The sequence below is a fragment of the Rhinichthys klamathensis genome, unplaced genomic scaffold, assembly GCF_029890125.1.
Source record: "Rhinichthys klamathensis goyatoka isolate OS25496 unplaced genomic scaffold, OSU_Roscu_1.1 h1tg000042l_1, whole genome shotgun sequence".
In the NCBI taxonomy this organism is placed as follows: domain Eukaryota; kingdom Metazoa; phylum Chordata; class Actinopteri; order Cypriniformes; family Leuciscidae; genus Rhinichthys; species Rhinichthys klamathensis.
In genome coordinates this window covers 2,985,904-3,009,868 of record NW_026606589.1, presented here as the reverse complement: position 1 = coordinate 3,009,868, position 23,965 = coordinate 2,985,904, and the positions used below count along the sequence as shown (strand labels likewise).

At 41.4% G+C, this 23,965-nt stretch overlaps 1 protein-coding gene across 4 annotated transcripts in view; it reads left to right on the top strand.

The window, feature by feature from the left end:
• Positions 1 to 23,965, top strand: part of LOC130082280 (sodium/potassium/calcium exchanger 2-like) — a 119,357-nt gene that overhangs the window by 85,653 nt on the left and 9,739 nt on the right. For all 4 annotated transcript variants that reach the window (XM_056247082.1, XM_056247085.1, XM_056247084.1 and 1 more), the window contains 4 exons: positions 932 to 1,012; positions 1,976 to 2,058; positions 23,579 to 23,713; positions 23,794 to 23,883. In XM_056247082.1, the coding sequence (XP_056103057.1) occupies positions 932 to 1,012; positions 1,976 to 2,058; positions 23,579 to 23,713; positions 23,794 to 23,883 (389 nt within the window). The remainder of the gene's footprint in view (positions 1 to 931; positions 1,013 to 1,975; positions 2,059 to 23,578; positions 23,714 to 23,793; positions 23,884 to 23,965) is intronic.

The window sequence follows — 23,965 nt, the reverse complement described above, 5'->3', positions numbered from 1 at the left end:
GCAAAGATCGCAAATTAATAAATATTAAGAACACATTTCTTTATTAAAACATTATATTCTTTTACTAAATAATTTGGCAATATGCAACTAAACCATTTGGTCTCTGTGGGTGCTGCACAGTGATATCCTTTGTGAAAAAGAAGTACACATTGGCACACCTAAAAAGTGCGAACTGAATGTAATGTTCAAACACTTGAAATGAATTGTATTGATAAAATGTATTATAGTTTAAATTTATAATAAATTCAAATAGCTGAACTTAAGAGTGCTTTTTTGACCCACCTAAGTAGGATTTAAGTGCATCTTTATATGTATTTTCATAATTATGAAAAATGGTTAAAGTGTACTACAGAATATAATGCAATGTAATATAATATAATATATATATATAATATAATGTAATTTCTATTAAAACTTGTATGCCATATATTGTATATATTTGAACTTGCACATTTATAATGATTACGTTGCAAATAAGTGTCTTTAAAATATATTAACTTTAAATGTAATATTGAATAACACTTAAGTATGTTAGTCAACACATCAAAATAAGTATACTTTTTAAGCATGACAAAAGATTATAAAAACATAATGAATAACAAAATGTAAAACATTTACTTTTAAATTATTACATTTTAAAAGTATACTTAAGTGTGTTAAGAAACATTAATTTAAGTGCACTTATTTTTCACAAAGGATACACAAACGGTTAACAGATGTGTCCTGTCGAATGTTACTATATCAGGTATTTTAACATGGCTGAATATGGCTAATCAGCATCAAGGACCCTATTTCACCAACTTTATTTTTAGAAATGGCATACAGTTTGTTTCATATCCAGTGAGTGAAATGAAACATGCTCACTTAGCAGGGAAATTATCCTGGGAAAATTTGTTATTCCAAATCACTCTCTTTCTGGACTATTTTTCAGGAAAATTTCGTGAGAAGGCGTCCATCCTTCACAAAATTGCCAAAAAGAAATGCCAAGTGGAGGACTCAAATGGAGTTGCTGGTAAGTGGTACAGTTGGAAAAAATAACATGCATTAATAAATTCAAGACTGATTCAAACTGACTACTACATTAGGTAACAGTGATAAATAATGGCTAAGTTATTCCTGGTAAATTATGTACTGAGCCTAGCTCTATTAAATTTGCCATTGCATATTAAATCCATTGCTGAAGTGAACAAGACCCAGCTTTTTTCAACCAATTTCAAATTAGCTTCTTAAGATAACAACTGCTTGTGGACTTTATAGAAACAAAATAAAGTATCATAATATATTTAAATCCCATAATATAATTTGTGTGTTGAATACACTTTCATTTCAAGTGCAAAATTATGCTAACAGTTCCATATTAGCATATTAGCATCAAAAGCAGGGCAGTTGAGAGCACGCAGCTTCTTTGATGTGACCACAGTCTGTTCAGAACAACTTTAACCCTTTCAAATCGATCTACTGCACTTTCAACATCTTTTTTTTTTGTTTTATTTTTTTTTCATCTGATCAAAAATTATTTTAGACACATACATTGGCTACACAGTGCTAATCTTTTAAGTATCTTAAATAACTATATAAATATAGTATTATGTAAAACTACAGAATGTGAGAGTTTGATCGGTTATGGAAATTACGATATTGGGGAAGTTCAAAATTGTAATATCCAGGCCTGGTAAATTAACCTTCTACATGCAACACGACTTACCAAATCTGACTATACATAAGTCTGACTTATATATATATATATATATATATATATATATATATAAATAGAATGGAGGAATCAAGTTCAAACTTGACAAAATGTTTTAAAGACACAGTGTAGTGTTTGTGGTGTGCAGGTGCTGAAAAAACAGCGGCTAAAGACTAAAGTATCTTAGACCTGCCTTAAAATGATTTTATTTGGGGACTTTTTTGCATGTGTCATTTATTTTATTTATTTGTCCATTTAGTACATTTCCTGTTTGTGTTATAGATAAAAATCTGCCAAACAGCTCCAGCGTCGAGGTGGACGTGACTCCACCCATGAATGGCAGCGCTGGACAGGATGGCGATGCAGTGAGTTGTTGATACTAAAGTAAAACTAACGCACAGTGGTTATTATAGTTAGCTAAAAATAAAACCATACAACAAATTCTGTTAATTAAAATAGAATCAACGCTATGAATGCTAAGAAAACATTTATTATTTTTATTTACTTTTACTTGATGTACTAAAATAACTAAACTAAAATACTAAAATCTATGTAGACATGTTTAACTCTTTTCCTGCCATCGGCAAATCAGTGTTTTCATTTTTATATGGTAGGGGGTGCTGTTCATCAAACATTCCATAGCATATAAATCAAAACTAGCGTCTAGCGTTACTGAGAAAAATGCTGAAAAACAGAAATAGAGTTATATAACTGTAAAGTCTTTGACAATACAATTTTCTCATCTTTTTGTTCAAAATGTTGTTTTATTTATTAAAACTTAACCACATCGTGTTAATAAAAAAATGATAAATGAAGCTAGCAAAACAAATATACTGTAAATAAACATAATATATATATATATATATATATATATATATATATATATATATATATATATATATATATATATATATATATATATTCTTCACTGTTTACAATTTCATACAACAAAAAATTCTGGGGGCCATAAAGGTTTTGTGATTGAAATGATCAAAAATGCTAGTTATGGCTCGCAACTTAAAATAATTGGCTGGCAGGGAAAGTGTTAAAAAACAATAACTAATAAAAATGACAAAAGTACAACAAAATAAAAAACCTGACTAAAATTGTTACGGTGCTGATGGAGAGAACCCAGGCGCAGACGAAATGCAGACACTAAACGTTTATTATGACACTAACAGAAAACAAAAACCCACGAGGGGGCAAAACAGAGACAATACAAACGAGAGATAACTAAACTGGAAAACACTTGACAAGACTAGACAGAGAGTAAATACAAGATCAAGAACAATACAAGACCTTCTTCTTAAGCAAGGTACTCACAAGGTGAATCACTCAATGAGAAACACACAATGAGAAACAATGAACCGGCACAGGACAGCAAACACAAGGGGATTAAATAGGGGAACACTAATGACGAGGACAGGTGAAACTGACTAGACAATAATGACAAGACGAGGGTAACAAGGGGGTGGAGTTACATAACGAGACAACACAAGCACATGGTCCAAACAATTGGCCATGCGCTTATACACAAAACATGGGGTGCTTCTCAATATCCCTCCTCGTCTCCTCGCTCCGCCGTCCTCCATCCTATGACCCGGAAACCAATTGAGCTCAGCCATCTTGAAGGACATCTCAATTCTCTAATTGCACCGCGAGGAGTCGAGGATCGAGGAGTGAGGAGGCTTCCAGAGGAGTCATGAGCGAGGATACACAGGTGTACCCTTTGCGGAAGAGTTTTATCGACTAAACATGACGCACGTATCAATTCTCCTCCCCCTTCACCTCTGTCACAATCATTTGAATTTATACTTTACTTTTGTAGTTTACATAAACCACACAACTCACATATTTCAACAAGGTATCTTGCTTTATTATTATTTATTATGAATTTCTTAAATAAACAAACTTTAACAAAATAAGGGCAGATCCTTTGAGCGCTGCTGATGACGCATGCGAAGTGACGCTCGAGTGATCAAGTATTCCAATGTATAAAAAAGCTTTCATTCAATTCCTCCGTCCTCATTTTTTTTCCTTGCAGCCTTCCCTCGCGTCCTACAGGGGGTGGAGCTGAGACGCGAGGAAAGGAAACGAGGATGCACAAATAAGAAATGAGAAGCACCCATGATTCCGTCATGATCCTGCCTTACGACCAGGGAAAATCAAGGACACTAAGGCAGAATCATGACAAAAATAACATGAAAACGTCAAATATGCTAATAAAAACTAATCCAACATATTAATAAAACTATAATAGTATCTCAATGATGCTAAAATAACACTGACTCGCACACGCTACTGTACGCACAGTGATTTCAACACAAAAATAGGACAGAAAGTGAATCATAGCGCTGACTTTGGAAACAGAAGTGAAGGCCAAGTCACGGCAGGACTGAAAAAAAACTCACGCTTATTATGACTCAATGGAAAACACATTTGGCCGTCTCCCTCCCGCTGTACTGTCTCCTCATCTCACACACACACACATACACACTGTCCTGTGTTCAGAAGATGAAGCGTTCTCATCCTCTGCCCCCTGTTGGCACGGCAACATGCCAGCAGAACAGACGGCACAGCATGCATGCAGGCTGAGAGAGACCCTCTCAATGTCACCGTGACTACCCGGTCACAAGAGAACCATCCTTCATAGACTGTGTACACACACACTATAGATCGGTGTGAGGCTGGCATCTGTCAACAAATATAACATGGGTTTTTCTTGAGGCATTGCCATAAGCAAGTCAAGTCAAACTTTTATATAGCGCTTTTTTCAATGCTATGGAAGCTTGTTTCTGCCAAGGAATAAAAGTGTAAAAAGGTAATTGCGAGTTTACAGTTTTTATCTCACAATTCTGAAAAAAAAAGTCTGGTATTATGGTGTAAATTGATGTTATCTCCATTAAAATATTAGTTCACAAATTTCCAGTTAAGAAAAGCTGCGGAAATTAGATCTGACATAGAAAGTATTTAAAAGAGTACAACATACTGTACAAACAATAATTTCGTCCTCACTGTCTCGTTTTTGTTTGTGTTGCTTTGAATATGCTGTCTTTTCTGAAGGTCTAGACATATTTTTGTTGTACTGTAGAGGAGAAAGGACATGAGAAGCCGTCGAGTCCTGCGAACCCTCATCTCCCTGCTCATGTGGAGAATCAAACGCTACATTATTGATGAAGAGAAGGATTCATTCTTTTAGCATTGTTTAATGTCTGGACAAATTGTCCTGGACATTACTAAAAAAAGAGAACGAGGGAAAGGAGATAAGAGAGAATGAGAGAAGAGCCGTCGAGTCCTGTAAACCTTGCTACATTATTGATTAAGAGGAGGATTCTTTCATTTAGCATTTTTGTAGGTGTAAGGCTGGAAGCTTACGCTGCTATTTTGAACCAATAATCAGAACAAAAGGCAGTTGAAGGATGTCCTGCATAATTCAGATATTTATCTGACTCCAATATAATTAATCTAACTCCATTAAAGTTGTTGTTATTCTTTAACCTCTTATTCTTTAAAGGTAAAGGTATTTCTGAGTACTGATAAGAAAATGTGGGATTTAACCTGAACGTTTAGATAACGAAAGTTATAATCACTTTAGCTTTCAACATCATCAGTGATAAAAGGAAAGATTCTCAAAGCCTTTAAAGCAGACAAAGTTATTTATTAAGTTACATGTTTAAAAATACAGACATGGATAGAATGGAACAACATACTGTATAGAAATGTTCCACTGTTGTGCAGAAGAGGCCGTAAAAGCCTTTCTAATAGTATGAGGTTACGCACTGGTGTGCGGGAGTGGCAGGGTTAAAGCCTTTCTCCAAGATCAAGTGTTACGTTTCCTTCTTATACCCTGAGCAAAGCATTGTTAAACATGAGTGGAATACCAACACCGAAACCGACCGACAGGAAACCAAAAGATGAGGCAAATGGATGGTGATCAAGAGGGGGAGAAGAACATTATATATATTCTCCTCAATGCATGTGATAGCAATAGTACCTAGAATGTACATTAGGAAACTTTAATATATCTATTACGTTCAACACCGTTCAGTTCAGTTTATAAGCTGTCAGATGAGACCAAACATGGCATAGTTACATATTGTCAGGGATCAGCCAGGCTCCATCACCTCCCAATCACAAAGATCGCTGTCACCTGAGTATTAATCACCCGCACCTGCTCTTCATCTGCTCATCATCACAGACACATTTAAGCACACACCTGACTCTGGCACTTTGTCTGGTCTTGTTCATGAATAAGGACTCACCTTCCCATCTGCACATATCTCCTATGAAGTGTATGCACCGTCTATTCGTCTGCCATCCTGTTTCTCCAAGTCTCCATCATCTTCCTGGTCTCCTTCGTCTTCCCCCTTGTCCAGCCACTACTCACCTCTCTTTCAGCGTCGGTGTGTGCTCCCGCCATTTACCTCCTTGTCATCCGCGGCCTCCTCAACCATCTGCAACGGAAAGAACTGTCAGTATCTCCATTTACCATTTCTTAAAGACATTCTCATTTACCTGCACTCGCTGGTGCTCACAACCTCCTGATATTAATAAATCTGTTTCTCACCTTTACCAATCTTGTTGTGAGTCTCTGTTCCGTAAGAGAAGACCAGACCAACACAGTTTGAGAATAAGTTCCCCAGATACGTTCCAGGAGGTTGGATGCACTCAAGCGAGCACTTTCAGGATCCACTTCCGCATCACCCGTCACCACCACCCCTTCACCGCCAGTGGCCTCTAGTCCCATGGCCAATCCAGGCCCTAATCTGGTTTGGTGGAGGATTGCGACATGTTTCTTGTTCAGTGTTCGCTGGCCCTGGAGATGCAGTCATGTCGCTTCGCTTCTCCACCATCAAAGAACTCCAACATTTCCTCGGATTCACAAACTTCTAACGCCGGTTTATTCACAATTACAGATCCATAACCTCTCCATTAACCAACCTCCTTAAAAACAAGCCCAAGTCTCTGTCCTGGACATCAGCTGCCACTCAGGTTTTTCAAAGGCTCAAAGAATCCTTCACCAGTGCACCGCTCCTGATCCACCCAGACACCAACAAGCCGTTCATTGTCGAGGTCGACACATCCACCACCGGGATAGGAGCGGTGTTGTCTCAGCAGCAGGAGAATCCAGCACATCTACATCCATGCGCCTTCTCAAAGCAGATGCTCTATCATGTCTACATACTTCTGAAGAGAGATCCGAAGACCCTGAGCCCATCTTGCCTCAAAAGATTATCATGTGCTCCAGATCATCACAACTCTCCTCCTCCAATGTCTCCGAACCATCTACGCTGGGGTGTCCACCAGGCCGTGCCTATGTCCCCAGGGCTCAACGCACAAATCTCATGCACCTGTCACATTCATCCGTGGGCACTGGCCATCCAGGGGCCAACCGTACCCTCTCACTGCTACAAGATCGCTTCAGGGATGTGAGAAGGTTTGTCCAGGGATGCCCAGATTGCGCCATCTCCAAGAGCCCACGCCATCTTCCATTCGGCAAGCTCCTTCCGTTTCCCGTGCCACGACGCCCCTGGTCACATCTGGGAGTGGATTTTGCCACCGACCTGCCTCCATCAGAAGGTAATACCTGTATGCTAGTCACAGTTGACAGATTCTATGAATCCTGCCGTTTTGATTCCTCTGAAAGGCTCACCTACTGCCATGACCACTGCAGAGCTCTTCTTCAACCACGATGTATTCCGGTTATATGGAATTCCTGAGGACATAGTGTCTGATTGAGGCCCTCAGTTCATCTCCCAGGTATGGAGGGCTTTCTTCAAACTTCTAGGTGTGACCATCAGTCTCTCGTCAGGATACTATCCTCAGTCGAACGAGCAAACGGAGAGGAAGATCCAGAAGATTGGGTGCTTTCTGAGAACCTTCTACCATGGCCACCAGGGGCCTCATTTATAAAACTTTGCGTAGGATTTGCGTCAGAAGTGGCGTACGGATGAAACATAGGACGTGCGTACGCACAGAAATATTCGGATTTATAAAACCGTGCGTACGCACATCCTACGCATTTTTCCCTTAATAAATCACAATCAATTCTAAATGTAGCCCAGCTTTTGCGGCTTCATGTCACGCCCATAGTTGCCCATAAATAGTCCGTGAAACGCCCACAAGTTAATACTCATATTCATGGCAAACATAGAGAGGAAATCAAAAAAACGTAACTTCACTCAATGTGAAGTAGAAGTTATCGTTTGCGAGGTGGAAAAGAGGAGAAAAAATGTTGTTTGGAGGGCACAGTGTGGGCATTAGCCTACTAATGCCAAAAAGGCACTTGAGTGGCAAAAGGTTGCAGACGCCGTATGCTGTAGCACCTCGGACTGTGGCCGAAATAAAAAAGAAATGACAAGCTACAGATGTCGGTTATAATCTACTTGGAAATGGGAAATAGTTCAGCGCAAATGTAATTTCTTGCAGCTTTCTGAATGGTTGAGACATACGTCATACGTTATTTTATCAAAAATAAAACAAACTAAAGGGATATGCATGAAATACCTGCATGAATACCATGATTCCGTAGCTGATTAAGACATTTTTACTATGAAAACAACTTTCCCCAGTGGACAAATAATACATCTATCTATTTATCTATCTATCTCTCCCTAATTATCTATCTATCTGACTGACTATCTAGCTATATCTAGCTATATCTGCTCCGCCAGACGGACACATTGGCGAGAATATCAGTTTTGTACATTATTTCGTTCTGTTTACCATCTTATTTATGAGGATGAATTGTATAACATGCCAATATTATTGCAGAACATATTTCACTTTTCTTTTTGCAAATATGTGTTAATTTGCATTTCTGTAGCAGATCGATCAAACGGGTGTTCGTGTTGGCTGTTAATTGTAATACTTGCTTTGTGACGTCTTCGTGTTATTTATGAGAGGCAGTATTGCCATTTATTTTACACAACGGTCTACAGTTTCACACACTTTCACGTGTTTCTTCCATCTGCCGACGGTGTCGCCATTTCTCATTTCACCCGTTTTTGTGCGTACGCCTGGGTCAGAGCTTGCGTGAAGGACCGCACATTTTACCGTCAAGTTTGCTTTTTATAAATACCAATTATTGCGTAGAGAGCGGCGTACGCCTTCTTTTGTGCGTACGCAACGTTTATAAATGAGGCCCCAGAACTCTTGGAACCAATTCCTACGCTGGGCCGAGTATGCGCAGAACTCCCTCCGTCAGCCTGCCACTGGTCTCACTCCATTCCAATGCGTGCTCGGCTACCAGCCTCCACTGTTCCCGTGGTCCGGGAATCATCCCCGTGACATCCCCTCCATCGATAATTGGTTCCGAGAGAGTGAGAGGGTCTGGGACGACGTGCCGAACCACCTACCTTCCAGCCAGGACAGAAGGTCTGGCTTTCCACACGGGACATCAAGCTGCGCCTGCCCTGCAAGAAGCTAAGTCCCAGATACGTTGGCCCCTTCACCATCACTCAACCATCCACCATTTACCATTTCTCAAAGCAGTTCATGACCCGTTTAAGGCCCTATCAGTCACACCCATCTTTGGTGAAGTGGCCAATCAGAGGTACGAGTTTTGAACAGGAAAAAGTTTATTTGTTCTCCCTTCACACCTTTATTGCATTTTTGTCAGGACCACTATCTTCAAATACGATTGACAATTAGTATACAGTTTGGATTGGCGATATGGTTCTGTTCTGGGCAAGAACTCCCTGCGCATCCATGCAGTCTAGCATGGATAAGAGCAGGGAGGGCAGCAATAACCCTCCTTAGGGAACAGAACAGAACCAACATGAATGTATATTGCAGATATCATTAATTCAGAATTTAAAGTACAACATCATTTGAGAATTTATTCTGATTCAAGGGGAATCAGAATGCCAAATCCTGACTAACGAGAGGAGGAGCTGGGGATGGAGGAGGGTAATTAGCTCTTGAGAAACGCAATAGCTGCTGTACTGATGGAGCTTATATATGTATACAGTGATAGGCGTTGTATTCCTATAGGTAGATGTGGATCAGCTGAGAGTCAGCTGATGCGAGCTTGACTGACGTGACCTGCCAGAACTGACGCTACGCTTGATGTTTATGGTGGTCTGGAAAGTTTGTGCAGTTTTACACCAAATTATGGTAAAAATAGCATGATGCATTTTATAGTAACACTATATACACCATTAATAAGACACCACAGATATGCCTACACCACAGGGAAATACTATGTACAGTTGGGGCAGTTTGATTGTGGGTGAAATGGAGCCAATGTCCTTTTCTATGTGTATTGCAAGTTTGTAGTAGTTTCTGGACCACATGGCTGGTGATGGTGGAGTTTTCTCTCTCGCCTCTGGAATGCCTTTGAAGTTTGAGAGAGAGTGGTGTAGCATCTCCTGGTCAGCATCCACAAGGACAGCTAAGGTGATAACGATCTTCTAGCGACTGTTATCTGCAGACTTTTTGGAGTCGGGCTGGTGATTTAGTGTGAACAAACGGAAAGGGGAGAATTTTACGACGCCTAAAGCACAATCGAGCATCTTGATCATATGCAAACGCTACAGCAATAACATAATAAAATAATATAAAAAATATAAAATAACAATGCCATATTTGGTTGTGAAAGTGTAAGACATCAAAATAAACATATACACAATAATATAAACAAAATATATAAACATATTATTTAAATATATATATTTAATTATTAGCTCTAGCACCCTCTAGTGGGCCCCTGGGGGTCCCAGAACCCAGTTTGAAACCCCTGGTTGATTGTACTTTTGTAGAAAAGAAGCTTTCCTTCACCTGCTTTTTCACAGTCACCTGTGCTGCATTCTTTTCTTTATCTCAATGACACAAGTGATTGCCTCGTCTCTCCTGTCATTTTCCTGTATAAAGTATTTTAAGGGCTCTGTCCCTCTCTCGCAGTACCCCATCTGCGTCTGTCAGGAGGCCGCGGTGCTCTGTTCACACCTGCAGGAGTGTTCATGAGTGTGGTGTTCTGATAATTATTCTGCTCCTGTAGGACACCATCCCATGACACACACACACACACTTCAGCTGAAGGTGACATAAAAAAACCCTCAAAATAATCTCAACAAGCAGCTATTTTTACTTGAAGAAAGGTCACATTTGTGGCAGAGTGAAAAGAAAAGTTGCTGTTATTTATCAAGACTCTACATCCAGAAGCACAGCTCAAAACTAAATTACATTCACTGTTTATTTTTACTTTAACAGAAAATATCTGTAAAAATATTGTATGGAATTCTTAACTTAAAACCTTGACTTGAAATAGTGTATGCAACAAGTTTGAATATTGACACGCATGCAATCCTTAACCAGTGTGAATGAGATTTGACCGCAATTGTGGAAGACAACATTTTAAAATTCCAAACAAAAAAAAAATTTATAAACTGGATTGAATTTCACATTTTATTTGCAAAATCCACTTTTGAAAAAAGTCTGTTAGCACAGTCAGCATGATTTCATGTAAAATAAATAAATAATTATTTCATATCTCAGAGGCTGTTAAATTTGCATTTACCTTGTCTCAGCCTCAGACGCCACACGCACGGACCATTGGCTACACTACCCATATGTATATATATATATATTATACATAGATGCCTCAGTCTGTTATTGTGAGTGATTTAAGTAGTGTTTACATTGTTATATGTAATTTAATAATTCGGCCTGCTTCTATTGTCTTTGAAATATGGTTAAAGTCTACTGCTGAATGTACTGGCACTGACAAGCATTAATTGTACACTAAAATATACTTTCATGTATTTATTATTACTAATTGCAGATTTGTAATGATGTTGCAATTCAGAATATTTAAAATATATTAACTTTAAATGTAAAATTGATTTACACACTACAGTTAAAATTATAATCGAGTACTTTACATGTGCTCATTCATATGTTACTTAGTATGTATGTTTACTTAGAATGTTAGTCAACACATCCAAATAAGTGTACTTTTTTGAAGCACGGCAGAAAAATATTAAAATGTTGATTACAAATGTACTTTAAAGTAAAACATTTCATTTCACATTATGCAAAATGCACATTTATGAAGTATATTAGTGTACATAGCCATGAAAGTGTACTCTTTAAGTGTACTTAAGTGGCCTTTTTTCATTTATATTGTATTATATGAACATTTTTTTTAAAGAATATATATATTAATATTTGAAGTGCACTACAAGTGCACATTCAATTTCACAAGGGTGACAATTAGCCATTGTATATTGTGTAGTTGTATGCCAAAGTAATTAATAATCATGTTAAATTAAGCAGTCAAAGGTCTTAAAATGAAACTTTTGCACATATATCCATGTCAAATTTATTAAATAATATTTATAGCTAGAGTAAAACATGACTGTGACTTTGTCCTACTTGGCAAAATCACGGTCACCAATGCAGATCTATTTGACCTCTTTTAGTTGAAGATTGCTGTAAGCATTGGATTTTATTTCAGATTCATCACGCTTCACTACAAACTCTCCTCCTTCAGGAATCAGCTGAAAACTCATCACCCATCACCATAGTAACCACTCCAGTGCTGTTAAAAGGGAAAGCACACACATTTTTTACATTAATTGGCTTTATGCCACAGCTTCACTACTTCCTGAACTTCAGCCAGCCCTTTGTTTCCTGTCTGCCATTATTGGACAAACTGATTAATCCAGGTGTGCCTGGACTCAGTAACAATAATCAGGCACACCTGGATTAATCAGTTTGTCCAATAATGACAGACAGGAAACAAAGGGCTGGCTGAAGTTCAGGAAGTAGTGAAGCTGTGCATAAAGCCTATTGTCAAACACACCTACCCTCTACATACTCAGTGCATCTGTTTTTGACGAGCCTTAAAAGAGAAAATGTGAAGAAAGAGAACACGAGAGACAGAAGGAGTTTCCCAGTAAGTTCACGCTTTAGTCTTTGCTCCGTCTCAGTGACTTCCATCACAGCGGTTATGGTGAGGAGGCTGACAGCGCGTCTCTGAGGGTCTCCGTTGTGCTCACTGCAGAAAACCACTTTCAAATGCCTGGCTGTTGTTTTCTGAGGGTGATGGGGCAGTTGGGTTTAGCAGCGTTATGTTAGTGTCTTTACTATTGTAGTTCCCTTTCGAGGGAACTCGCGATGCGTCAACAACGCTTTGGGAACGCTCCCAGCGTGAATGCGTCTGAAGCATCTATGTCAACTAGTCCAATGGAAGGAATGAACGTCACGGGCGGGTGACGTCATGACCAGGAAGTGATAAAAGAGCATCCGGTGCAAACCGGCATTAGCTTCTGTTGCCTCAGCAAGCGATCTGTGTCAAACTGTCTGTTATATTTACTGTTGTCTGTCTGATATATATATTTAAACTATGGAACTAAACAATAGCCGCGTTTCCACTGCCGGGCCAGGGCCGGGCCGTGCTAGTGCGTGCCAGGGCCAGTCGCGTTTCCACTGTCACTTCCGGGGCTTGATCGGGGCTTACTCCGGGCCAACGGCCAGGATTTCTGGCCCGTCGGATACCTTGGGCCAAAGCGGGCCAGCTCGGGCTAGAGGAGTGGTTACGAACAGAGGCGGGGATTACCTGAGTCAAGAGACAGGAGCGCCGAATGATTCTGTCAGCATTAAAGACTTTTAAAATAATTTAACTCACTTTCATGTTTTAATGCCTTCTGTTTGTGATCCGATGTGGATTCTGATCACCGTATAAGGTAGAAATATTTATACGCGATGCAAAAGACTATGCGCGCTAACCATTACCATAGTAAACATAGTAAACGCTTGAAGATACGCATAGTAAAAACACATGGTGAACGCTTGAAGAAGTCAGACCAATCATAAAGGCTATCACAATCATGTTTTTATTTTATCTGTCAGTAGCCTACAGATATACTACATAGTAGTCTCTTTATACCGGACTATCTACTTTTTTTCGGGAGCTTCCTGTTTCTCTGACTGAAAATATATCTGTAGCTATACTGGGGGTCGAGACTGTGCTAACGCTCCTCAGGTCGTATTTTTGGTGGCATATAACATTATTTGTAGAAATTATCATTCTTTCTAAATGTGATATATGTCCTGTAACTACCAAATAAACAGAAACAGCCTCGACTGAATAATGTAAGTGTGTCCTCTTTCTTTTGTGAAATAGACCTAACGGTCATTTATTTCTGTGTGACTAATGTGCAATTTTGACATAAATTAATTCATTATGATCAATGTATCACTTTTTATTGTAAACCTGTGGTAAAACATCGATGCTTGGGTTTTAAATATTCAAGTAAACAACAAAAATGCCAGCAAACGGCCGCTTTTATCATGTTTGTTTTGCGATGCACCCTGTTTCCAGTGATTTCTTTCTGATTAGTTTTCTGATAAAACTTCCATTTGTTGGTGAAATGATGGGTTAGTGTGACGTTGTTCCAGAGAGGCGTGTTGCGGGCGTGTTTTAGTGACGCGCTGTGGAGATTCTGGCCTTTCTTTTACTGTCTATGCCCGACAGTGGAAACGCAGGCCAGGTGCTACTGGCCCGAGGCTATTAGCCCGGCACGGCCCGTTTAAAGCCCTGGCCCAACAGTGGAAACGCGGCTAATGGCACAAACTCTGTGTTCTCCCTGCTCGCGCTATTTAACGAGTAGGGACACACACGAGCTTTGTGTGATGTGTTTGGGAGCAGAGCATGCGGTATCAGCCTCCGAGGGGGCTGATTGCCAACATTGTGAGAAGCTTTCGCTTCGCATTCTCCGCTCCCGCCTGTCACTTTTCGAGGAAAGTGGCCGGGCTTGCGATTCTCAGGGTGACAGGAACCGCGTCTGCCGAGGCAGCGCGGAGAATGCATTCCTGTGGATCGCGAATAGGATCTCTTAACGGGGTTGGAGACGGGTCCGCGGATCTTATCTCCTCCCTTTCCACGAGGGATCCAGTGCTCTCTCGCCGGTCTCGGAAGCCCGCGCTGCGGTCTCTTCCACCCGGGGAGAGAAATCAATGCTTCAGTGCTCTACCTCCGAGGAGGTAGATGTGCTGGGCATTGAAAGTGACACAATCATGGGGGAAGTGGATTTGCCATCTCTTTCCCCAGCGTATGAGAAATATATATAGCCTATATATATATATATATGATAGTCTATATATTATACATAAAATAAAGTGAATATATATAAAAAATATGTATGTTTACTAAGGCTGTAGATAAATTAAATATTTAATGGCCAGCAGAAATAAGGGGGCACTCATCCTAAAAATAAAAATAAATTACACGAGTTTCCTTCCCTCTATTTTTCCACCTCCATCACGGGGCCTTCCATTTTTCCCGATCTGCAGAGCGAGCTGTCTAGATCATGGAAAAAGCCTTACTCATCTTGTCTTTTAGCCCCCACATTCATGTATATTCAGATATTTGGGGGTTAAGAGAGTATGGCTATGGGGCAATACCCCGGGTAGAACAGACGCTTGCGAGCTATCTGTCTCCCGGTTCAGTATCGTCCCTGAAGGCGTCGGCTTCTCTCACTAAACCATTAAAGAAAACTATTTTTTTAATCTAGTGGGAAAAGCATATATGGCAGTGGGTCTAGCATGAGCCTGCTTGCACACTATAGCAGTGCTACAAGCATATCAGGCTGACCTGCTGCGGTATTTGGACAGAAGTGAGGGAGTTTGGCCCGATGGGGTTTGAGAACTCCGTCGGGCCACAGATTTATCTCTCAGGGATGGCAGCCCTTGTGGTCACTGAGAGACACCTCTGGCTCAATTTGATGGGAATCATGGAGAAAGATACAAGATAATCTCTCCCTCGCTATGTCCAACCCCCTGGGGCTGCTGGGCGTGAGCAGCTCCAGCCGTCTAGTTTCTCATACACAACACAGCAGCCAAAGCCTTCAAAGCAGAAGCCGGATCCGAGGACCGTTCTTCACGCTGAGAAGGCTGCGGCTCAAAAGAAAAGAGCCGGTGGCGCCAGACCGGTGAGGGCAGCCCCATCCGGGGTGGAATGGTGTACACCTCATTATACGGTGCCCTTTCCATCTCGGTGCCCTCAGGGGACCGTTCTGCCAACCCCGCAACCCTTGGTGCTTCGGGGCACAGCGGTCTCCATCGAGCTTCTGGCGCAGCGTCAACTCAACATTGCGTCGGACTCGCGCCCTCTGAGGGGGGTTCGAAAACATGCTGTCTTTATTACACCAGAGGCCAGGCTCGAGGGGCTGGTTCCCTTGGTAGATTTTCTGACAGCGCGGAAGCTACTGCCAAATATATCTCTATGGGTCCTGCAGTTAGTAGTAAGAGGCAGATTTGGTTCTCGTCCTCCAGGCTACGTGTTGCTCACGTTAGTGCATTCCGAGCAGGCTCTGGTAATGGAGCAAGAGGTAAAGGCCCTGTTAGCAAAGAAAGCTATAGAGCAGGTGTACTCACCCGACATTGCGTCGGGTCTTTACAGTCGTTATCTCATTGTTCCAAAAAAGGATGGAGAGCTGCGTCACATACTAGAGTGTTTGGTGCTGGAACTCAAGTCCAAGATGCTGACACTCAAACAGATTGTGACTCAAATCAGATCCGAGGACTGGTTTGTCATGATAGATCTAAAAGACGCATACTTCCATATCTCCATCCTCCCTCAGCACAGGAGGTTCCTGAGGTTTTCTTTGGGGCAAAGAACACCAGTATCAGGCACTTCCTTTTGGTCTAGCTCTATCACCCCGCACATTCATGAAGCGTGTAGACGCAGCTCTGGCCCCGCCAGGCTGCAGTGCATACGCATTCTGAATTGCATAGATGACTGGCTGATTCTAGCGGAATCAGAACAGATAGCGGTTCGGCACCGAGGTGTCGTTCTCGCTCATATGCAGATGTTGGGGTTGAGGATCCAAAGCCAAGAAGAGTGTGCTTTCTCCAGTACAGAGAACCACTTTCCTTGGTGTGAGACCCTTACAGTGGTGGCTCAGGACCAGAGGGTTCTCCCCGAGGGGAAACCCACTTCGTATGATCAAGATCACGCGGCGGTGTCTCCGCGCCTTGGTTATATGGAGGAAACACTGGTTCTTAACCCAGGGTCCGGTGTTGGGAGCTCTTTGCCATCGAGTTGTGATCTCGACAGATGCTTCCCTCACCGGCTGGGGAGCGGTATTGGAAGGCCGCTCAGCTCAGGGCTTGTGGAGGAGTCATCATCTCTCTTGGCACATGAATTGCCTAGAGATGATGGTCGTCTTCAATGCGTTGAGACATCTCCTCCCAGACCTGAGTCAAGTCAAGTCAAGTCACATTTATTTATATAGCGCTTTTCACAATACAGATTGCATCAAAGCAGCTTCACAGTGATAACATGAAAGTAGTACAACACAGTTCAATAATATTGTTGAATATTAAATATCCCCAACTAAGCAAGCCAAAAGCAAGGCGACAGTGGCAAGGAACCAAAACTCCATCAGATTGGATGGAGAAAAAAACCTTGGGAGAACCCAGGCTAGTCAGGGGCCAGTTCTCCTCTGGCTAACAATCATAGGGTTTCAAAGAAGCTTTCCAGTAAGTGCATATCAGAAAGTACCTGGAAAAAATACATTTAGTTAATCATGTAATATTAAGGGGATAACATATCGCCGGCGTTGAGTCGTCTCTTCGCAGGCGTTGAGTCGTCTCTTCACAGGCGTTGGTCTTCTCATCACAGGCGTTGGGGCATCCGAAATCCCCGTGAGAGGCAGGATACAAAACTGGAGCCTACGAACGCCATTTTTCTCGGGACAAGCGTCCCGAGATAACAGCAGAAAGGCAGATGGGAAATAATTAGCATAGCTGATGTTCATAATGATTTCCATTACACGGGAGTAGGTGTTAGAAAACCATAATCTCACAACTCTCCGCAACCCAACCGCAACCATACGGACCGACCCGTTTGTCTATAAGGCTGTCGAGCCCCACTGGTGCGTTAAGCAGTTTCAGTGGCAAACGGTTCCGTATGGCATAGCAGAGGACTAAAAGGTAAGCATTATGTGAATGCTTGACTAAAGAGACACGTCTTTAGTCTAGTTTTAAACTGTGTCAGCGAGTCAGAGCATCGGACCGTATCGGGAAGGCTATTCCAGAGTTTTGGAGCTAAATGCGAGAATGCCCTCCCTCCTTTCGTGGACTTCGATATCCTAGGAATGACCAGAAGCCTTGAATTTAGTGATCTTAGAGAACGCGGTGGATTGTAGGGCGAAAGAAGGTCCGTTAAGTACACAGGAGCTAAACCATTAAGGGCTTTATAGGTCAGTAGTAGTACTTTGTAATTGATACGGAACTTAATAGGTAACCAGTGCAGAGATGATAAAATCGGTGTTATATGTTCATATTTTCTTGATCTAGTAAGAACTCTAGCGGCTGCATTTTGCACTAACTGTAGCTTGTTTATTGAGGATGCAGGACAACCAGCTAATAAAGCATTACAGTAATCTAGTCTCGAGGTCATGAATGCATGAACTAACTTTTCTGCATCAGAAACAGATAGCATGTTACGTAATTTAGCAATGTTTCTAAGGTGGAAAAAGGCTGTTCTTGTAACAGATGAAATATGATTTTCGAAAAACAAGTTGCGGTCTAGTATAACACCCAGGTCTTTTACTGTAGTGGAAAAAGTAACAGGACATCCTTCTATATTAAAGTCGTATTGTAAGAGGTTTTGTGTGTAGTTTTTTGGACCAATAAGTAATACCTCCGTTTTATCTGAATTTAATAGCAGGAAATTACGCGTCATCCAGCATTTTATATCTTTGAGACATTCTGTCAATTTAGATGAGGTAATGTTTTCATCTGGTCGTGATGAAATATATAATTGAGTGTCGTCAGCATAACAGTGGAAATTAATTCCATGTTTTCTTATAATATTACCAAGTGGCAGCATATATATTGAGAATAGCAGAGGGCCTAACACTGATCCTTTGCGGTACTCCGTAGTCTACTGACGTTAACTTTGATTTTCCCCCGTGTAAAGAGACAAAATGATAACGGTCAGATAAGTACGATCTAAACCAGCTTAATGCCTGTCCCTGAACACCAGTGTAGTTTTGTAGTCGATCCAAGAGTATTTTATGATCTATAGTGTCGAACGCGGCGCTAAGATCAAGTAGGACTAGTATTGAGATACAGCCTTGATCCGAAGCTAAGAGTAGATCATTTGTAATTTTAACTAGCGCAGTTTCTGTACTATGATGCGGTCTGAATCCTGACTGGAATTTTTCATAGATATCATTTTCTTGCAAAAAAGAGCACAGTTGAGCGGATACAACTTTTTCTAGTATTTTGGACATAAATGGAAGATTTGAAATGGGTCTGTAATTTGCTAGGTTATTTGGATCTAGTTGCGGTTTCTTAATGAGAGGTTTTATTACCTGAGGGGCCATCATGTGTTGTTCTGGAACAGTGACTGTTAGGCCTCAGGGCAGCAGCGTCCAATGTGATACCCTTTGACCTGCTGTACGTGAAACCTTTACAGTGGTGGCTCAGGACCAGAGGACTCAGGACTCAGGACCTTGATCACCACTCCGTACGATCAAGATCACGCAGCAGTATCCCTGCGCCTTGGTTATATGGAGGAAACTCTGGTTCTTGACCCACAGACAACACGTTGGTGGCCTCTTATTTTGGTCCCTCAGGAAATTACGCTGTCTGAGGGCAGTGTATATTCCAGGGGGGCCAGAATATTGGAGCAGACACCCTGTCGAGGCAGGGGCTGAGGCCAGGGGACTCCACCCCGATGCGGTGGAGCAAATATGGGAGTTTTACGGCCAGGCAGAAGTGGATTTGTTCTCGTCTCAGCATACGACGCACTGTCCACTCTGGTTATCCCTCACTCAACCAGTCCCCTCGGGGCTGGATGCTATGGTGCAGACGTGGCCGAGGCTACGTCTGTACGCATTTCCCCCTGTTGCTCTGCTCCCAGGAGTTCTGGAGTGAATCCGCCAGGATGGAATAAGCCTATTTAGTAGCACCACCCTGGCCGAGCTGAATTTGGTTTGCGGACCTAATTTTTCTCCTCGACGGGCCTCCCTTGGAGGTCCCGATCAGGAGAGACCTTCTGTCTCAGGCAGGGGATCCAATATTGCACCCCCGGCAGGGGATTTGGAAACTGTGGGTTTGGCCTCTGAGGGGGCCCAACTCATAGAGAGTGGTCTCTCAACCGAGGTTGTTGAGACCATTCTAAGCTCCAGAGCTCCCGCTACGAGGAAACTATATTCACTATTTCGAGAGTTTTTCACTTCTTGGTGTTACCAGCGTCAGTGGGATCCGGTTAACTGTTCAGTAAACACAGTATTCGAGTTTCTGCAAGAACGCTTTGTATCAGGTCTATGTCCTTCCACGCTTAAGGAATACGTGGCGGCCATTGCGGCTTTCCACGCCCTGGTGGGTAGTACATTTTTGGGTCGAGACCCCCTGATCACTCGTTTCCTTCGTGGCACTTTGAGGCTGAGGCCTGCAACTTGCACTAGGGTGCTGGCTTGGGACCTTGCAATAGTTCTAGAAGGCCTATCTGGGGCTCCTTTCGAGCCCTTAGATTTGGTCTCAGAGAAGTTCCTTTCTTTTAAGACTATTTTCTGCTAGCTATTTCGTCCCTATAAGAGTCAGACCTTCAGGCCCTTTCGGTCCCCACCTTCCTTGAGTGCACCGGGGATGGCCAAGGCAATCTTACCCGAAACATGGATATGTTCCAAAGGTGCCTACCATTATTCCGAGGCCTATTGTGCTGCAGGTTTCTGTCCTCCCTCATTTTTCGGACCAGGAAAAGCTGAACCTCTTGTGCCCAGTGCGAGCGCTGGACACTTATGTTCATCGGACTTCTCTGTCGAGAAAATCCAACCTATTGAGCAAATAGATAGTCGAGACTATTCTTCTTGCTTGCGAGTCTTCTGGCCAACCATTTGGTGGTCAGGGCTCATTCCACTAGGAGTATGGCTTCTAAGCGTATTATCTGGAGTTCTCTCCAAGACGTTTGTGATGCGGCGGGCTGGTCCTCACATTCGTGAGGTTTTACAGCTTGGACCTGGATGCTGCCCCAGGATCCCAGGTGCTTGGTGCAGTGTGACAACAGCCTGACACTCAGGCATTTGAAAGTCTGGCGTTTTGGGTATTCTCGTTCCCAAAGCGTCGTTGACGCATCGCGAGTTCCCTCGAAAGGGAACGTCTCAGGTTACGACTGTAACCATAGTTCCCTGAGAAAGGGAACGAGACACTGCGTCACCCTGCCATACTTCCTGCATCCCTGTGATCGGCTTGCTTCGGCAATTTTTGAAGCTAATGCCGGTTTGCACCGGATGCTCTTTTATCACTTCCTGGTAATGACGTCACCCGCCCGTGACGTTCATTCCTTCCATTGGACTAGTTGACATAGATGCTTCAGACGCATTCACGCTGGGAGCATTCCCAAAGCGTCGTTGACGCATCGTCTCGTTCCCTTTCTCAGGGAACTATGGTTACAGTCGTAACCTGAGACGTTTTTATTAATATTAGGAATTAGGGTCCCCCCTCATTTTCACTTTAATTTTAGTTAATGTTTTAACCCTTAAATGCATAAATGTTTCTCCAATCATTATTAGCCTACATATCTACCTACGCAATTGATCCCTATTCACATTTCCAGGGTTCTCGGAGTCAGTTGGATAAGTTTAGTGACGTTCTGTTTCGCCATTGGACTGATTTCACAGATGTGCTTCAGACACAATCATGCAGAGGTGTTCCCAAAGCATCAATACTACTATGACGCAGCATCTCGTTCCTTTCTCGGGAAACAAAGGTTACATGAATGAAAATCACGTCATAATTGTGTATCAGACATTGCTACCTTAAAGGGGTCATATAATGCCATTTTTGTACAAGCTAATATGATTCTTTAGGGTCTAAATTAAAACTTTGTAATATACTTTAATTAAAAATTCTCATCAGTATTGTAAGAAAACACTTATTTTACCTGGTCAAAAACAGCTCTGTTTTCAGCACGCCGTTTCAGTGCATATGCCTTTAAATGATCATGAGCTGCGCTCACCCCGCCCCTCTGTTCTGTGCATACACCGTTTGTAACACAATAACACAATAACCATAACGCATTGTTCACAGAGCCATAGAGATTGTTCAGTATAAACGTGGGATTATGAATTATATTGAGAACGTCGTACATAGAAAACATGCCGTAATGTACCCTGAGTGTAAACCTTAGCCGCATTCATTGTGAAGCGTGCAGCTAGCGATTTGCAAAGATATAAATATTAATATAAAGTTTAATAAAACGTTACACTCACTTCAGTTCTTCTGGAGATTCAGCAGGAACACGAATATCTGGTACCGATCCTTTATTCATGGCAGCTTCTTCCTTTATTCGAGCAGCTTCTTAGCAAATCCAGCTTTATACTGATCCTCGTTTATAAAGCAGTCTGGTGTGTGAAATGATTCGCGCAAACATGAAAGCATTGACATTGCTCGTGGGGAATATTCCCTTCGAAAACAAACTCAGCCACTGCGTCTTCAGCGGTTCGGATTTGGGAACATTAAAATGACTGCTGTGTTCGTTATTACACCCAAGAACAGAACACCACAATCGCGTAGACGCCATTCTGCTCATAGACAGTGCTCCAGCATATCAACAATGACCGCGCCGGTCCGCGCAGACTATGATTGACAGCTCTCACGAGCGAGGGCGGGTCTGTGTTGAAACTCCTGTGCTGACTCCTGTCAATCAACAATCGTGGGGGGGCGTCCGTTTTATTGACGTCACAAAAACGAACGGCTCAATTTGAGGCAGGGGAAAACATATAAGGAGATTAAAACAAAAACACTGGATGGATTTTTATCATTATATGATGGTTGTGTACAGGCACTGCCAACACACATTTCAGTACAATCAACTTGTAAAAGTGCATGTACCATTATATGACCCCTTTAAGGAATTAAGGTGAATTGCACTTATTGAGTCATCATAGATTCAACCATTGTTGCGCAGATAAAAATATAGGCTACATACCTCAGGTCGCTAGCGAACCGATACATTTTTTACAAAAAAAATATTAGTAAACAGATATTCTATTATATATAATTAATAATTTTGTTGTGTGTTTCAGTGTTATTTTAGTATCGAGTTATTTTTTATTTCTGTATTTTCCATTTTCGTTTTAATTTTAGTTAGCGTTTTAATCATTTAGTTAAGTGTTTTTGTCATTTTTAATAGTTATTGTTTTTAATGTCTTTTTAAAAAAATTTAATTATTTTAGTATATAGTTAAACTTTATAAAACAGAAATGTTATGAGACTGAGAAACTTATTTTATTTCAGTTAACGTTCATTTTATTTCAAGTAATGACAATGGTTTTAGTTGTAGTTAATTATAATAACCATGGTTTATAGCTGCCTTGAAATATGGCATGTTCTGACACGACTGCCTCCATCCCGAGGGATTTACACAACCTTTATTTAAAGAAACAGGGACGCAATCAAATGTGTTGGAGTGGGTTATGTATGTGTGTGTGTGTGTGTGTGTGTGTCTTGGAAGGTGATCAAGCTTTCTCTGTAGTCGCCCCAAAGCTCTCGAACAATTTACCTTTAGACATCAGGACCTCTCCATCTCTGGTTGCTTTTAAATCCAGCTTAAAGACCTATTTTTAACTCTCTTGCATTCAAGTAATGTTGTGTATGTATTTTAAATAAGTCTGTGTATGTTATGTATGTATGTATATACACTGAATGATTTTTATACTTGATTTTTATCCTTTTTCAGGATTTTTGATACCTTTTTTTTCTACTACTTTTCTCTTTATTTTATTTTTATTGATTTATCTTATTGTATTTTAAAGCACTTTGGATCAACTACGGTTGTGTTAAACTTGTGCTCTAAAAATAAAACTTGACTTGACTTGGCGATAATAAGAAATGCTCACATTTCACACATTTCTCTCCAATCAGGGTGAAGAAGATGATGAGGATGATCAGCCTCTTAGCCTGTCATGGCCAGAGACCGGCCGCAAGCGTTTCACGTATCTCTTAATCCTTCCCATAGTGTTCCCTTTGTGGATAACTCTGCCAGACGTCAGGAAGTCTGTGAGTACTTTTTGACTAGTTGTGTTGCAATTGCAAGCTGGATGTAACTGTGAGACGCTTCTTGTGTGTTTTGTCCTTAGAGTTCAAAGAAGTTTTTTCCAGTGACATTTCTGGGGGCGATTTGCTGGATCGCAGCATTCTCCTACTTGATGGTCTGGTGGGCTCATCAGGTAAGACTGCTGCAGCTGACAAAGTACACTTCAGCATACTGTTAAAAAGAGTACTTATTACATAAATAATATACTTTAAAAG